The sequence below is a fragment of the Cloeon dipterum genome, chromosome 3, assembly GCF_949628265.1.
Source record: "Cloeon dipterum chromosome 3, ieCloDipt1.1, whole genome shotgun sequence".
In the NCBI taxonomy this organism is placed as follows: domain Eukaryota; kingdom Metazoa; phylum Arthropoda; class Insecta; order Ephemeroptera; family Baetidae; genus Cloeon; species Cloeon dipterum.
Window position 1 is genome coordinate 7,183,173 of NC_088788.1, and position 17,923 is coordinate 7,201,095.

General features: G+C 40.8%; 1 protein-coding gene across 5 annotated transcripts in view; it reads left to right on the forward strand.

Annotated features, from left to right (window-relative positions):
• The window catches only part of LOC135941273 (ankyrin repeat domain-containing protein 11), a 64,191-nt gene that overhangs the window by 26,650 nt on the left and 19,618 nt on the right, over positions 1–17,923 (forward strand). For 3 of the 5 annotated variants that reach the window (XM_065486636.1, XM_065486635.1, XM_065486637.1), the window contains 2 exons: positions 12,466–12,608; positions 16,347–16,527. In XM_065486636.1, the coding sequence (XP_065342708.1) occupies positions 12,466–12,608; positions 16,347–16,527 (324 nt within the window). The remainder of the gene's footprint in view (positions 1–12,465; positions 12,609–16,346; positions 16,528–17,923) is intronic. The other 2 variants (XM_065486638.1, XM_065486639.1) reach the window with 1 other exon arrangement.

The following is a 17,923-nucleotide window of genomic DNA, read 5'->3' on the forward strand; positions in this document are numbered from 1 at the left end:
TCGTATAGTGCGGCCGAGGAGCACGATGTGCGGCGAGGAAGAATTGGAACATAATACATATACTATAATCCCGCTCACGGTGACGTCAGCGTCATTCATTTCACACGGTGCGTCATGTGACCGAGTGCCGGCCCGATCGCTATCGTCTCTCTCACTCGCTCACAACGCGATTAATATACACGTATATTGCAATCGCATGACACTGCCTGGCATGCCTCACTAATTCGCCTTTTAATTTTATCAGCGCTCGTTTTCCTTCTCGGAATATGCACACAGTGTGAAGCTGGAGGCATCATTACTTAATGTCTTCAACTCGTGAATTTAATCTTCAAGGAAAACTGTTAAACTGTTTTAAATGACTTGTGGGGAAAAATTTAAAGGTGCATAAATTCTTCACTATTTTGTATTCAAGATTTAATGATAAAATATTTAGATGAATGTTTTTCACAAATTCTTTGGATTCTCAGGGAGTTGAAGAGTGACTAAAGTGAAAATCACCTTGATAAAAGAGTTTTTCATGACATGAAACGTCCTTACTGTCGACTCTAGCGCAATTGGCTCAACCGATTTTAGTTTCAGCTCGTCAAATTAAATCTTTTTTACGCTAAAAATGCGCAATAACTGAATCAGAACCAAAAAAATATCTGAAAATTGTAAATGAACGGTTGCGTCATCTGTTGTAACGGATAAATTCGAAGAGTGCGTGTTTGTTTCAACAAATTCAATAAAAATAGGATCGGTACTGCAAAAGCCTGGAAAATCCTTGATGCCAATGCATGAACTCATGCCTTGGGATTCAGTTGAGGCTAAAATTTCCCTAAGGAGCACTGTTAATCTTTGAGAAAACTGGTTGCTACGTTAGCATGCTTTTCAAATTGTGAGGACTGTCTCCTTACTTGAAATCTGACTTTATTTCAAAACAAATAAGTTTCCCTGAAAGGTTTCATACGCTGTTGGACAGATCTCGACGAGAGGAATCGATATCTGCCAAGAAAATGTGGTCAAACGCTGTAAATTTTGGAGAAAATTTGGAAAATTTGAATTTTTAATGAGGCAAATTTATTTTTTAACTATTGCAAATTGTACAATCTTATAACAAGTTGATTTTTAAATTGTTGCCCTGCAACAATCCACTTTAAAATGCTAATCTAAGTCTGTGATTGGCTCCCCTCTCTTTTATTCAAGAACTGTGGTGGGGGGAACAGCTGTTTTTCAATGAAATTTTATTTAAATGCTTTTTATTGCTGCCTCTTTTATGATTCAATTCGGACAAAACGAATGGTGATAAGCCAGATTACAAACAATCCGTGCAAAACGCGACACAGCAAATTCAATGCAGGGGTTAATTTGCGTAATTGCAGAAATTTCTTGGAGTGCGTGCACGGTGTGTACGTGGCTTTGGTCGGGTGCCGGGCGGGTGTGCACGGGCCCCTCCTCCCCAGGGTTACGCGCGAGCCGCGGAGGCAGCTTACAAGGGTGTGGTGTTGGCTGACTGGCTGGCAACGAGGCCGAGTCCAATGGCGGCAGGCAGGGCCTCACCCGCCGCCGCTCACGAAGGACCTGGCCTGGCCGCGTGCACTTCCACTCGCTGGCCGGCCGGCCAGGCCGGCCGGGCCCTAAATTCGCCCGCACAAATCCGCTCGATGTGCGTACATGAAGATTATGCGCCAAGAATGGCTGGCGGCCAGCCTAAAATGCAGACAAAAAAAAACGCTGGTGCTTTTTGTCGCCATTGTTGTCACTCCCTCGGCCAAAAGGGTCTCCAAGGGCCCGTCATATTGTTGGAATGACCTCAAGGGTGAAATTCATTACTCTAAACGGACGCCATGTTTTATTTTCATGATTTCTGAACAATCCTTTAGTTTGAAAATGGCGTGCCTGGCAAGCCTTTTAACCCCAGAGGGTAATTAAATTTCATCGAATGTCGCTGCGAATTTCGTTTGCATGGCAAAGGGCCGAAATTGCCCTGCTCTGCATAATACCTGGTCTGGCTGGGTGTGTGTATAGAGTGGATTATTTAAAAATAGAAAAAGTCTGGAGGCGGCCGTGATCAGCATACTGGAAAACACAGAGAGACCGGCAGGTGATGAATATTCATCAGTCGCGTCGCTCTTTCGTTTTTATTTCGCGCGCGCCCGCGTGTAATGATCGCGTTTGTCCTGCCCAAATTCAAATTGATCGGCGGTTTTTGGCACTGCACAACCTTTATCCCGAGACGGCGACTAATGACATATCACCATTTTTATGAAAGCGTGTCAATCATCAATAATCCCGGATTTAAAGGTGAATTTCAGGGAAAATTGACAGGCAGTTGGGAAATATCGAATATTTAGATAATAAATTGCCTCTAAACCCTTCCCTTCAGGTTTAAAAACTTCAATATTTTTATTTGTGGATCGTAAAAATTCCAATCATAAAAAATCCTGTGTTGCAGGATGTTAAATGTATTTAAATAAAAAAAATTCAACTTGTTACGTAAGTGTTACATAAAAGTTTTTCATCAAATGAAATTTCTAAACTCGTATTCGAACCAATGGCTACATAAAACTGATAAAAATACAACTTTTTGTGTCATATACACTTATGTAAACTATGACATAAGGATATTAATAATTCCAAGATGCTAAAATTATCTTTAAAGTGACAATCATGTTGTGAAACCTGAAGTGCAGCAGATCTCAAAGATAAATTTCGCAACTGACTAAGTCAACTCGAAAGGCACACAGAAAAATTATCAGAGGATCACAACAAGACCATTATCACACGTAGCTGATAAGAACTTGAGACCCTGTTACCTGCGTTACGTATTTCTCATTCTCCAGCGACGAAGCAAAATCTCTCGCTCAAACCCACATCAAGGCAGGCAGCAATCCAATTTCTCTGAGAGTAACAATTAATCCGCGTGGCTCCCCGCGGGCGGATCTGGAAGAATGGAATTTGCGCCATACAATCCGATGACGACGTCGCTCGTTCTGCAGGCAAATAAAATAAAAATAAAAAAGGATAGCGGCAAGTCTTAGGTCAGGACTGGCACCGCAGGGGCCAAGGTGACTCCGCTCCGCCTCGTCATTCGGCTCTTTTTCCGCGTTTCGCGTCGAAATTTTTTTAATATTGGCATTTTCTGCACACAACAATCTATCATCCGTCCGTCCGCTGCTGAGGAATGCCACTTCCTCCGCCGTGAAAAGAAGCGGAGGAGATAACGTGTGCTTCGAGAGAATTCTCGCCAGCCTCGTGCACCTGAGCCGAAAAGCGATGTGTTTGCGAAGGTGATTCATCATTTTGGCAATCACTCTTCTTGCGATTCGCCGGGTTCGTCTAAAGTGTTTGGATAATTGCACAAATATTTCACTACAAACTGTTTATTCGACACTCAAAACGAATTTTATTTTATTTATTATATTTCTACATAATTAGAGTTGCCGAGAAGCACTAAAATCAGGGTTGCAATATAACGCATTAATAAAAATATTTTTTGCCAGTTTCTTGCAGGCAATCTCTGCACCTAAATAATTTTCTAATTATTAGCTCATGACCTCGACATGAAAATTTTTTTGAAGAAATTAAGGCAGCAAATGGCAATGTTAAAGTAAAAATCTGCACAGTGAAGGAATATTTATGACGATTCCGACCGCAAATTTTAAATTTTCGAAAGGGAAAAATGGAAAACTTTATTTCTTGCTCAAGAAATTGGAAAAAATTGAGTAGTAAAACCGGATTGTAAGCAAATAACCGCGACTTAAATTGTGTAGTGGGTTGAAAGGTTCTGATAAATCTATGTTGCTTTGAACGATGAGGGGAACTGCTGAAAAGGTCTTTGTATAACCCAAAAATGTGAATCATCAAGGGAAAATTGGTCTCACAATGTGATGAATTCTGTGATAAGCCTCTTTAAAATAGTTGAATAATCTCGTTATTATCAAAATGTGTTAACCTCCCTTAACCCCCATTTCAGCGAAAACATTAATAATGCGTCTTCCGTTTTACTATTTTGCCGCTTTAATTGATATGGAATTTTAAAATCTGAGGCAAATAATTGAAAGGAACGTTCTTACATCTGACTGGCACTTGCCTCGCGATACAGATTTACTTTCAATGCTGCTGCAGCGCGATGAAATCTCGACGAGCAACAATAAATTCTGGTATTTTTCCCGTCGGCGGCCTGAGGGGACCTTTTTTGGGTTCTTGTTCTTTGTGTGCGAGTTCTACCTGGCCAGCTGCGAGCCGCAGGAAATAATGGATGGGGGGTTGGGATGAACCAACAAGCAAGCAACCCAGCCAGCAGCAGACCCCGACCGACGGAACGAACCGACCCGACCGAACAAGCGAGCAAGCCACGACGACCGTCTCTCTGCTCCTTTGCCAGTCGGAATTTCATTTTCACTTTCCTATACCAATGCGTGCACACGAAAGCCGAGTGCAATTAGCACGACCCTCAGTTCGCTGCTTTTTATATACCGTTTTTCCGCCGCAAACACGCGGGGAATCATCATCGTGAAAAGTCGGGAGATCAACTATTTATTCCGCAGGGGATGGAAGGAAATATGTATCGCTGTGAACCTTTTCAAGAGGGGAATAAACTTTTATAAAGCGATGATGTGCTTTTGTTAATGACTGGAATTCCTCAAACTATTGAAAATTTCGATTACATGATTTTTAAAATTTCTAGAAAATGTCCTAATTTGAATTTAGTTTAGAATGCTATGCCTGAATTTTCTGTTCCCATGTCTTATGCACGATCTGTAAAATTGGCTCTTCTTTCGTAAAATCTTTTCGCAATTAATTTTTATTTTTAAGTTTAAATTAAATAGAACTGAAAAATTATGACGAACTGCTTATCAATTCATTAAATTATTTAATTTTTTAACAACTTTTCGTATTTTTTTTTTTTAATGTAAAACCTGAAATTTTCCACAGTAGAGGAATTATACAAAATAAGAGCCTTTCTCACTCCGTTCATCCGCCCAACAAACACACCCAGAGAGCACTTTCGTCCTACAAAGAGTAATTGTCTCTGAGATAATCGAATTAATTAAACATGTAAACGGCATTAGACGCGACAGTGTGCACTCAAGAGCATACACGTCGGCCGTCGCCGCCTGGCACGATGTGGGTCACCTATTCCCCAGCGAAAATTCATCCAAATTCGACTAAAAAAACCACGTGGATTCGAAATTGTTGGGCTGCGTCGCAATGGATCAAGATAAAGTCTCCGCCGCGTTCGTGTTTGCACGAGAGAACAGAGAAGGACGGTTGTGCGCGCCCGCCTGCTGTACTTAGATGAGCAGCAAATCCCCCACACACAGCAACTTTCAGTCACTCGGTTGTAAAATCAACGCAGACTGCACGCCAAAAGAAACAAAAATGATAATTGTTAAAAATGAGAGTTGAATCGGATAAGAGGTGCGTTTCGTCGTTTCGTGCAGCCTTGGGCCAAATTTGGAAGCTTTTCCTGTAATAAATATATGATGATTTACAAATAATGGAAGCGAAACGCTGACGTACGCGCCTTTCATGAGAACTGGAAAATATTATTAATTCGTGCTTGAAACCTGCAACCGACCTTTCATTAGGGCATTAATTGCATGACATTCCAGCCTTAATTAAAAGCACACACCGCGCGCGTACTCTAGTGGCTTTTCTGATGAGTCACCGCTGTAAATCGTCAGAATTGAAATGCAGAAGAGGGAAACGCGTTACTGTTTCCTCTGTTTTGATGATTTGGCAGATTCGCCCGAATTGCGCCATCTGGGTAACAATGCAACCAGCCGCAGAAAGAAAGAAAGAAAGAAAAAAGAAAGAAAATTCGGGCAAGGAAAAAAGTTTTTTTCTTTTTGCACCGACGCAGCAGAAATGCGGCGAAGACGGGGAGTTTATCAAATCGCGGGCGCTGCTAAATCAACAAGAAAATTTTAGTGTCGGCAATAAAAATTGAATTATTCAGGATATTGGCGCATTTTACGAGCGAGCACCAAAATTAGGCGCACCCAGGGTGTCTTTCAGGAGAAAATACCGCACCCTAGCAAGTTTAAGAACACAAAAGCGGTGGCTGAGTGCTGATATGGCAGCAAATTCCTCCGCCAACACCGCCAAAAATGCAGCTTTTTCCTTTGGCGGTTGCGTGCACGCTTATATATAAACCAAAGTTATAAAAATCGATGCAAAATGCTGGAATTTAAACATCAAGCTTGGCGTTGAATAATTTTATTGTTTTCTAGGGATTTTGAATGAATCGTTTCATTGAAGCAAATATGCACTCTGTTAATTTGTGTTTGCAATTTTGTACATACGGGATTTCCTGGTAAAATAACAATAAGAAAAGAATTTTACACGCCACTCTAATTTGCCGTAAAAAGAACACGAAAAATTTATAAATTAAGAGTTTACGTCTGAAACTAAAAAAATAGAAAGTGGTGGAAACATATTTTTACTTAAATTTAAAAAAAAATGAAATTAACTAATTCCAGCAAATTTAAAACGTTTTCCAGGCTCTCCAAACTTGGAAAAGTAGAATTCCCGTTTTTAATTACTCCACAACTGCTGCAAAATGTCCGGTTATTAAAAAAAATACTGTTCAGTGCTTTTGCCAACATCCACCCCTTTTCAACCCAGCCATTAATGTGTATAAATGAACAGAATTAATAATCCTTGTTCCTACATGACGTGCAATTCCGAGTTATTTTCAATTCGACACAGCTCTGGCACAATTTGAATTAATTTGCGCCTATTTTGCTGAATTAGAGTGCAGCGTGCAAAAACACAGACCTGCCGCACAATGATCGCTAATTAAAACGCGTGTGTGTTTGTGTATACGGATTGCAATTATTCCACCGCTTGTTCGCCGCTAATTCCATTTCGCGCGCGCACCAGACACGATAATTAAGGTCGAAATAATGCGCGTCGTCTGCGCGACTCGAAGTTCGCGGCCAGAGGTGTTTGTGCGCGCGTGGGGTGGATTCGAATCGGGCGGACGTGTGTTATTTTTAAACGTACATTGTTTGACGTAACTTCTTAAAATACTTGCACGCATCAAAACACGGCCGCCGCATCTGCGTCTCACCTCGGACAAACAACTTAATTAGCTGCCACACCGTTTATTGCATTCCAACTGAATAGTTTCTCGCTTTGTTTCGGAAATTCGGATCTGGCCCACGAGGAATGTGGAATTTCTGGATGGATTTTTAATTGATTTGCGCAAAATAATTTAAATTTGGGGGTTTCCGGCCATTTTAGAGGAATTTCTGCTCTAGCAAATTCCTGTTTTTGATGTAAATTAGCCTCTTTGGAATGTGTCAGAGGATTAATTTCAATTTAAACGAAGAGCGAAATTTTCATATCAAGCTACTCATTTTAGGACAGATACGAAAAAAATCATCCCCTAAAACATGATCTAACTTTAGAGTTTCTATTGGTTATTGGCCATATTTTGATTGTTACTCAGTTTTCAGCTAATTGTTCCCTTAAATTTATTGATTTTTCTTTCCTATAACATAAAAGTTTAAATTAAAAACCTGGAAAAATACTAAAGATTTGCTGTTGGCTCCTCACCCCTTTTATTACAGAATCCTGAAATAGGAATGCTGCCGCAAAACCCCAAAAAACCTTGTTGCGGATTTTTAAACATGTTCTTGGGAGTGAGTACAAGCCAAAATTAAACTACCAGAAACATTTCATTTCAAAACAAAGAGTTTTCCGGAAAGTGGCATATTTGTTGAATAAATCTCGACGAGAGAAATTAAAATATGCCAACAAGCTCTTTATATTATTGCAAAAATTTTATCTTTCGTCAAGCAAAGTTCTCTTTTGATTTGAGTTCGCCTTGGCATTTTTGTCATTTGCAAAAATCGCTCTATAATTGATGTAAAAGTTTTAATTATTCAACCCTTTGTCGGAGGCTACAAGCAATCACTGCTAAAACAATCGACTGCTGCTGCAGTTCAAATAATTTTCGATTGTTGGCAAGTATTTTTCCGTTGATCAAACTTTTAAATAAGAAAAGCCTGGAAAATGCTTGTTGCCAATGCATAACCTCGCCCCTTAGGATTCAGTTAAAGCCTTTAATTGACTTAAGAGGCCATGTAATTTTTTGAGAAAATTGGCTGGAAAGTTACCGTGCTGTTCAAATGGTAATTGCTGTCTCCTTACTTGAAATCCAATTTAATTTCGAAACCAAGAGTTTCCCCAATAAGTGGCATACACCGTTGGACAGATCTCGACGAGAGGAATCGGAATATGCCAAGAAAATATGTTCAAGCACTGTACATTTTGGAGAAAATTGGCAAAATTTGAATTGAACTGTAGGAAGATCCTTTTTTATTATTGCTAATTGTTGAACAAATTGTTTATCGATCAATTGTTTGTGGCATTCAACAATTCAAATAATTATCAGTATCATTCCACTTTAACTTGCTTCTCTTTCCTAAATTTAGAATTTCTCCGAATTCCCTCTGCTGGTACAAGTTATTTCCGAAGCAGATCCAGGGGGCGTAATTAAAATGTAAAGCAGCAGGGCGTCATAAAGCGACACACTAACTGCGCATTAGGCGAAAACAAGGACTGTTTTCGAGCCTCGTTCGTTTATAAACTTTGAAAGCTTCAATCGCACGCACAAGAGCAGAGAGAAGCAGCAAAAAAGTGCAAGCAATGCTGGCTGGCTGTCTGATATAATATAATATGAGTTGCGAGTGTGTGGAATCGATAGCGCGAGAGTGCGAGAGCGGCGACGTGGCAACCACGCCGGCCCGCGAAAGCCTCCTATCCTGCAATGGTGCCAGAAATATCGGGGGTTCAATGCGGGTCAAATTTGCATTCAACAATAGCGAAGGAGACTCGCACAATAAAAAGCGGCACCCCACTCGCTGCTGGCTGCGGCGACGCGCGCGGCAGACGATACCGTATTTTGTCTGCTGGCTGCTGGGAAAACGCGCGCGGCACAAACAAATTATTTGCTGCCCGTGGAAAACGTAAACAGGCTCTTTCAAGTTAAGTGGGACAAAAGCCGTGTCACACAAGTGGTTCAAACATAATGGACCGGAGAAAATTAGGATCGTTTCCAGTTCCTGTATTCCAGCGCCAGACTGAATAAAAAACTGTTAGGCCTTTTGTGTCGCGTTCCTAAAGGCCTCGGGCTGCGAATCCTTCGAGTTACCCTTCGCTTTAAAGAAAATTATCCCTTTTGCTTCAAGAGAAAGTTGCATTTTAGGTTATAGGGTGTTGTAAATCTTTTTTGGCTGCTTTTTTCTCTTGAAGCTTAACTATTAAAATTACATTGTTGTCGAAACTATTGTCAAAAGTGTAACAATTGAAAATTGCGAGAGTTGATGGTTGCAACAAGCATTTTTTGATCATATTTTAGTCTCTACAATGTCCAGTTAACAACAGGGGACCTTGTATTTGTGAAATTTACGGCGTGGACTGTATTTTCTTGACAGATTTAGAGATATCTTCCTGTATGACACTTTTGGGGACACTCTTTGTTGCGAAACAAAATAAGATTTAAAGTAGAGACCTCAACTTTTTTTAGCTTAAAATGAAATATGTGTGACAAACAATAAGGACTCACCGGGGCTTAAAGGTTTCTTAAAAATAGTCTTCAATTGTTCCCCTGTATCAATCCAGCAACTTTTGCAACAATAAAAGAGGAATGATACTTCAAAAGCCTGGAAAATGCTTGTTGCCAATGCATAAACTCATCCTTTAGGATTTTGGCTGGAAAGTTGCCGTGCTTTTCAAATGGTAATGGCTGTCTTCTTACTTGAAATCCGATTTAATTTTAAACCCAAGAGTTTCCCCAATAAGTGGCATACACCGTTGGACAGATTTCGACGAGAGGAATCGGAATATCGGAATATGCCGAGAAAATATGTTCAAGCACTGTACATTTTATAGAAAATTGGCAAAATTTGAATTTTTATTGTAGCACGTGGTCATTTTTTACAATTACAAATTGTTGAACGAATTGTTTATCGATCAATTGTTTGTGGCATCCAACAATTCAAATAATTTTCAATTGTTGCACTGTGTCATTCCAATCCAAGTTAAGCGTCTTGAGAGTTAACTTCATTTTAGTTTATTTTTTCACTTGTGCATGACTCTATTACTTCTAGAACAGACATTTGTAACTAGAGATGCAAGAAAGTGCAGTTAACCAGAGATGAAGAAACGACCGGCTCGGCTGTTTGATGGCGAAACTTTGTGCATCAAAAAATTGCCATTTCCTGCAAAACTTCCTGAGCAACATAAAAAGAATCCCAATTAAGCGTCGTCTGGTGAATTATTGCGTTCGATTTTTGCGAAAGTCTGCCTGCCTGCATCTGGAAGACAAACACGCGGCGTTGCTCTCTCGTCGGTTGCCATGGTGCAGCATGCCGGCCGGCAGGCCGGCTAGGTTCGCTTCGGGATGGAAGCAGAGATAAACAAACAGGCATAAGACAAACTCGTCTTTCTGCTCCACACAAAAAGCTGCTGGCCGGCCTGAAGAAACCCGAGTCACTCACTCGCTTTTCGAAATACAGCGGGGCCAGCTCCGGATTCCGAGAAGCCGTCCCTCAGATATGATCCTAATGAAAAGTTTCTTCTCTCATTCATCAATCCCTATGAGCCTTTTGACCTGTCCGTCTGTATCGTTATTAACTTCCCGGAACTAGAAAAGCTCTCTTAAAATTGTCCGGTGGTTACATGCATGACGGAATTTATCGTAAAAAAGAGTTACCCCGATTGTACTCACGCGAAATTGAGTCATTGCATGTCGAACGAGATCCGTGCCGGCACCAAAATCCATAAAATGCCGTAAAATTTTGCCGCCGTAGCAATGCGGACTAATTGGTCTCGTTGGTTGCGAGCGGGAAAGCGAGCGATAATTATCGGAAAACGGCTGCAATCGATTCTGGACGCGGTCCAATTTCGCACAAACAGCTGCAGTTCTTTTGCAATCCTCAAAACAGAAACAATGGAAGAATTTTATTCGGGAATTTTAACGACCTTGAGACTTTGTCTGTGCGCGAGAGCTGCAACAATGATGGTAATTATATTATTGCGAAACTGCGATTCAACTCATTAATTATAATTGAAGAGGAGATGATACCGTCCCTGCTAATTAGAAATGCTTCTGGCTCTAGTGAAAAAATTGTTATTTGCCATTCGTGATTCACTGCAAACTTCAAAAGGCCCCCAGGAAAATCAATGTTTTTCATGCGTCAACGTTTTGAGCAAAGATGGCAAGTAAAAAGCCCCCTTTAAATTAATATCATCAAATCATTCCAAATGAAGTCAAGCTTTAAAGGTAAATCAATGAAAATTGCTTTTTAAACTGTCAATTTCAGAATTTGAACAGTAAATAATAAACTTTGGGTTAAGTTATGAAACAGTCGGGCAGATAACACTGTTTTCCTTGACTCTCAGGCTGACGTGCGACAGAGAATAAACGCGCAGTTGCTTATCACGGCGCGGGTCAAAGTTTCGACGATTTGAATCTCGGATGTAGATGAGATACAGTCGGGCGGCAGCAAAACAAAACAATTGACTCTCGGCCGCGCTTTCGAAATGCACGATGTTCGATTCATGCGAAGCAAAATTATTGCGTCTGCCGTGTACAGGGTCGTTCTTTGCATCTCGTCGAATAATTATTCAACTTTTTGTCGGTGACGTGCGTGCGTGGAGTGGCCCCGACTACGGACACATTTTCTCTCGCTTGTACTTATACTCTCTACGGGATGATGTGATTTTATTTAGAAAAGGATGAAGGTTTTTTTTAAATGAAATCACATTAATACAGTGTTTCATTCCACGAATTACTAATGCAGCAACGTTTCATAAATAGACTCTTTCAGTTCGTGGAAAAAGATGAAATGCAATATGCCCAATTAATCATCCTCTCGAACGGAATGTCGCTGATGACGATTTAACTCGCAGCCCAGATAGAGCATTTTCCGATATTCCACAAACACAAAAGCAGCAGGGCTCTGTCGATGAAATGGCTTTTCAATTAAACGAGCGACGTAAATAGCCGCGTATGAGGAAAGTCCAGAAAATTGACCACGCTTCGTGCTTTGAAAATGCCTCAGTAGAAACGGATCTGTAATTCATCAAAGCATTTTTTGTGTTATAGAGCATTCATTGCTGTTGTTTTCAACTACGTATATAAATATTTTCCAACATGGCGTCAGCTTTACAAACGACGCCATGTTGGATTGTATGGAGCTTCTTTGATTAAGTTGTCCAAAAATGTTCTGGCGATACAAAATGGCGTTTTAGCAGAGGAGGGACATCAGGAACAGTTTCTGAAGGGAAAGAAATATCACCACAGAACTTTGTATATCTGAAAATGTGTCCTATAGTAAACAATTCAATTTCGTGTCTACTCAGTACTTTTATCACTTGTTCTTTCAATCTTTGGTGCTTTGCAAAGCCAGTTTACTTGTTGTTCTTGGCCATGTCGCTCAACGCTTTTGTTATTTTTGTTGGCAGGTTGGACGCCGCTGCACGAGGCCTGCAACCACGGACATTTGGAGGTGGCCAGGTGCCTGATCAACGCCAATGCGGACATCAACGCCCGCGGCCTCGACGACGAAACTCCCCTGCACGACGCAACCAGGAACGGACACATCAAGGTTCGAATTTATTTTTTTAGATCGATACTTTTGGTTGAAAATGTTTATTTTAGAAAAATTATTGCGGATATGTAAAAAATTTAATCCCCTGTGGCGTCAATCTTTCAATTCAGGGGCCTTTGACCTTTAAGACAGTCTGCTTTTGGATTCCAATGTGTATTCTATTTTATTCTGTTTAATTAAAAAACAACACGTGTTAGTTCGCATGTTTTCACGCTAAAATGCGGAGGTGCATGGCGGGGGTCGCCGTTTCGTTTCGTGCGAATTAGCCTCTCTCTCTCTCTCTTGCGACGAGGAGGATACTCACACTCACACACGAGTATAGAGAGAGAGCGAATATTCACGTCGGAGATTACCCTTTTAACCCTCGTGTTTGCGCGAGCGGCGTATCAGCTAGCACCTCTCGAAAGATGCTCTGTCTGCTCTCTGCTCTCTGTGTAGCAACGCGGACGTGTTATTTCGCGAGCGAGCGAAAAATTAAAGTAAGCCTCGCGCCGTTTATATACTCGCTGAATTTGCCGGCTGCCTAGCTAGTCCTTATTGAGAGATCACACTTGTTTACACTCGCGTCGCTGCGCTCAAAATCAATATCATGTCGCGCTTGTCTGCTTCATTAGTGCAAACAAACGCGCTAGACGACGCATAATCAACTTATTTAGACGGAAAGTAGTGTGACGTAAATGAAGAAAACAAGTTTGTGAAATTGCATTTTCAGTTTTGACAAAGGGCTGTGATCGAAATTGCCGAGGCAAGGAAGAGGTTTCGACTTGATGTCTCAAAAAACAACATTTTGTTTTCACGAAAACCATTATTTTGCTCGGTTTTAAGTCTTCTAAACTTCTAACTTTGTCAAATGAAACCAAATTTGACCGTTTCCATCTCTAAATTACAAGCTAATTTCACCGCGGGGTGACTTTTCGAGGAAAACGTTTGATATTGTCTCTGAAAAGCGAGCTTCGTGTCTATTTATGTGTAATCGAACCTCAGGATGTCGATTTTGATTATATTTTTACGCTTAGTGTAACCGATTTTGCAATTTAAGCCATTCAAAAGAAAAATAATATTCCACATTTTGACATTTTCGCCAAAAATGTATTGCAACTGCTGAAATGTTTTTGGTTAATATTGGACATTTCAGAAGAAAAGTTTCATATCGATCCAATAAAAAATACTTCATCAAAATTAATGACCAACTGGGTTCAATATAAACTTTCAATCACTTTCCTAACTTCCTTCAGAGCTCTGTAATTATCGCTAAACGCCAAAGAAAAAAATTTTGTTTTTGAATTAATTAAATTCCCTACAAACTGAATTATACCATCCTGGCATAGGCAAAATATATCTCATTTGAACGCGTTTTTTTTCGGATATCCAGGGATATCGACGGAACTTTCCTTGTTTAGACTAATTACGCTCCCAAAACAGTTACGAAAATTTCAACGAGCAATTTTTCGTGTTTACAAAGGCCTCGATTTTAACGAGTTTTGGTTTTTTCCTTATTTATCCTGATTGTTTGCCGCACGTTAATTAATTTTCCATCGGGTCGACGGCACGGGTGCGTGTTTCGGAAGAATGCCCAGCTTGCTGGTGGTGCTATTTTTTGCAAGAGGCGCGTTTGAGCAAAGTGCTAAACAGTAAAAAAAAGGAATCGTTTTCGCAAGCACACGCCGAAATGATTGCGCCGGCGGCGGCAGCGCGGAGCAGAAGCCGCCGCCGTAGCCGCTGCTCTCGTCAAAAGGCGGCGGGCGTAGGTAAACTCCACTCCAATTTGTTTGTGCTTTCTTCTCTCCTTATTATATGTTTCTCGGCTCGGCGCCGGAGCAAAACAGCGTGCCAATCGGTGTCAGATTTTCCATCTGACGAATAGTAAAAATAAAAAGGAGGCAGTAAAGTGAGCATTGCCCGCGTGAGAGGAGAGACTCCCTCACCTGCACGAAACGAGCGAGTTAGTGCAGCTGCTCTCTTTTTCTTTTGTACAGGTGCACTTTTCACGCCGGCCGGCAGCAGCCAGCCCCTCGTACACTGAACACACGCGCCTCTGAATAAAATGTATGCATGCATATATGCGTCAATCGCAAGGCTATCTCGCTCCAGATTTGATTCAAAGCGCGCGCTCGGCGGCGGCACCATACCCGCGCGCGATATATACGACAACAACTCTGAATGCAGTTCAATGAATACATACGTGCACTTTTTCCTTCCCCACCTTCCGAAGCTCGTTCAGCAGCTCACATTCCCAGCCTGTTTGCTCAATTTGCGATAGCGATCGTTTTGCACAACTTTGTAGTGTGTGCGCTCTCTGTCGTCGTTCGACATTTACATGATTTTTCAACTCAAAGAACACGCTGCGTGCAAAAATATTTTTCTAAAGTTTCCTGCTGTTTATGAAGGAGAGAATTTTATTATTCAGAGCAGAGGAAGTTTATGCTATTGGTTTACAAACATTTTCTTCAAGAAAGAAGGGGATATTTTTTGTAAAAAACGACGAAGAGGAGCCTTAAAATTAGACTGCGGATTTTATTGAATAATAAAAAAAAACGTTAAATGCATTTTTGACCGCCAGTCATTCTGCTTTCGTGGATACTGAAAATGGAAAAATTCATTTCTGTCCTCAGTTATGGGAATTTAAAATCCCCTTCCTCTTTTAGGCTGCTTTTTAGTGGTCGCCTGAAGCGCTGGATTTAAAACTCCAGCTTTGAAAAGTGGTTTTATTCGTAACAAGCTTGTTATTTCTCAAAATACATTTTAAGTTGCTCCATGTCAAAAATAAATATTATTTTTTAAATGTTTTCCAAAGATGTTGACAATTTTTCCTTTTTTAAAAATTTGTATGAAGTTTTCTGCTGCCTCCAATTAGCAATTTTAGTAAAGTGTCCGGTTTTGGAACCTTTCGGCGTTAAAAAATGTGAATATCTCGAGAAACCTGATCGCCCTGGTGATTTCCAAAGGGTCAAATTGTCATTTTCTGAAAGCTCTTCACCAACTGTGTGCAGATCTTGCAAATCGAACCAATACAGAGCCCGCCGGCATCGGTAATGTGGCCACACACATGTTAATTTAATTATATCGATCGCTTGAGGGCTACCCTGACGCCAGGGTTGGCTTTCTAACCTGTTCTGATGGTATTTTTCTCACTATTTAGCAACTCAAATAAAATTTTATCTGTATTTATCTGAAAAATTATGAGTTTCGCCATCCTGAAATTCTCCAGGCATGTTTTAAGGCAACATTTTATCTCAAACCCCAAAAAATTAGTCTTTTGAGGTAAACAAAAAATAAAAATAACTCAAATTTGAAAAATTACAAATGTATTATTTGAATTTCCAAGTTGAAGGCTGTCTAATTGGGCTTCTTTTGGAACAAAAATTAAATTTTCTAGTACCATGAAACCTCGAGAGGCCCTTTTTAAAAAATTGCATACGCCCAAATATTTTAGGCCTTAATTTTTTATTATGATTGAGATGTTTTGTCCAAACCTCTTCTTTGAAATTTGAAAAATTAAATTAAATTACCCCTCGGTAATAATTTTATTTCAAGCCACCAATACAAAGAAAATAGCCATTCATTGATCAGGTTAGAACAAGAAAAATGCAGTTATATAGCGATTTCTGGTCGAGCACTCGCGCCGACACACATTTAATTGCGCGTTGGGCCGTGGGGCAGCCAGGCAGGCAGGCAGACAGGGAAATGCACGGCGTAATCTCGGTGCTAATTGCGGCTCCTGTTGATGACACACAGTTGGTGGAGCTGCTGCTGCAGCACGGCGCCGACCCGCACCTGACGAACACGCACGGCGTCGCGCCTAGAGACATCAACGGTCCGCAGGTCGCCGAGTTGGCCTACCTCTTCATCGAGCACTCGCTGCAGCCGCCCACGACGCCGCGGCCCGCCTCCACCCACCAGCAGACGCCTTCCGAAGGTCAGTTAACACGTGTGTGTGTGTGTGTGTGTGTGTGTGTGTGTGTCTCTCACTCACTCGCACTCTTTTTTTCCGCCCGAAAAAATTTGGGTCAGAAACACAAAGCGCGCGCCGAATAGCTAGCGAACGATTCCCTGCTGGCGGAAAAAGACAATGCGCGCACGGCTGCTTGCTCTTAACGGCAGTTTTATATTATTTTCATTCCCGCCTGCAGCATAGGGCTTCTTCATTGAAACTCAACCTTTTTGTCAAAAGGAATTTCTTGTCTTTTTTACAGTTCAAGGCTAAGGAGAATTTTCGAAAAGCTGTTTGTTTGGGAAATTGTTTTTATGGTCCGGAAAAAATTGAAGAGGGTTAAAAAAGGGTAACAAAAAGGGTAATTTGCTGCAAGGTTAGCAGCAGAACAATGTTGAAATTTGACCTTTACGTTCATTAACCTCCGCCAGATTAATTGTTCAATTTTTATTCAATTTCCTGCGTCTGAAATTATTTTTTAACTCACCCTGAATATCGATAGGTCTGACCTTTGTGGTATGCTCTATGCACGTTCAGGGAAAGTGAAAATAGCCGTAGTTAAGCACGGGGTTTGTCCATAAAACTTCTGAGTTCCTGAGCTACGGCACATTTTTTTCGTAATTTCTAGAAATTGAAAACGACTTTTTAAACTTCGAGATAAAAAACAAATTTATTTTATATTTTCCTCAATCCACCTTCAAATTAAATTTTGTTGCCAAAGAAAATGCTGATTTGTTCAATTTTAAAAAAAGATTACGTCATAAGAAAAAAATCCTTCTTAAAAACCAGCTCGCACTTCTTCTTGGACAGCCTGGTTTTACGTATTTTACTTATTAAACGACACGTCTAACGGCTTGCTAGAGAAATAACTGCCCGATTTGGCCCTGTCTTTCAATTACTTTTAAATTATTTGTTATTGCTAGCTAGTAGTTTCTCGACTGAAAATGGTGAAGATGACCGCACATTCCAACTTAAGATTGGGGTTCTTGACCTTCATCCAAGGATTAAGCCTTTTCAGGGTCAAGTCACTTCCATTAGCATCTTCTCTCGCTCTCGCACATAAAAATATTTCCAAGCGCCTGCTTCATGCTCGTTTGGATAAAATAAAATCCGAAACGTGTGGATTTAGCAACTCATCGCGTCGCGTTTCCTGCCATTAGCACCGCCTAATTACTTTCCCCTCGCGTCTCGTGCTTCACGTAATTAATAAACAATTTTGCAGCCGAACCAAATGCAAATGCCCCTGCTAACCGCGACAGCAATTACCGTCGTTTCAGCACAAAAGAGCACGTGTTTGTTCTATTCGCGGACCCTGCTATTTTAATTATCTTATCAGAGCAGTATAAAAACGTTTTTTGTGACGTGAAATTCTCATCAACCT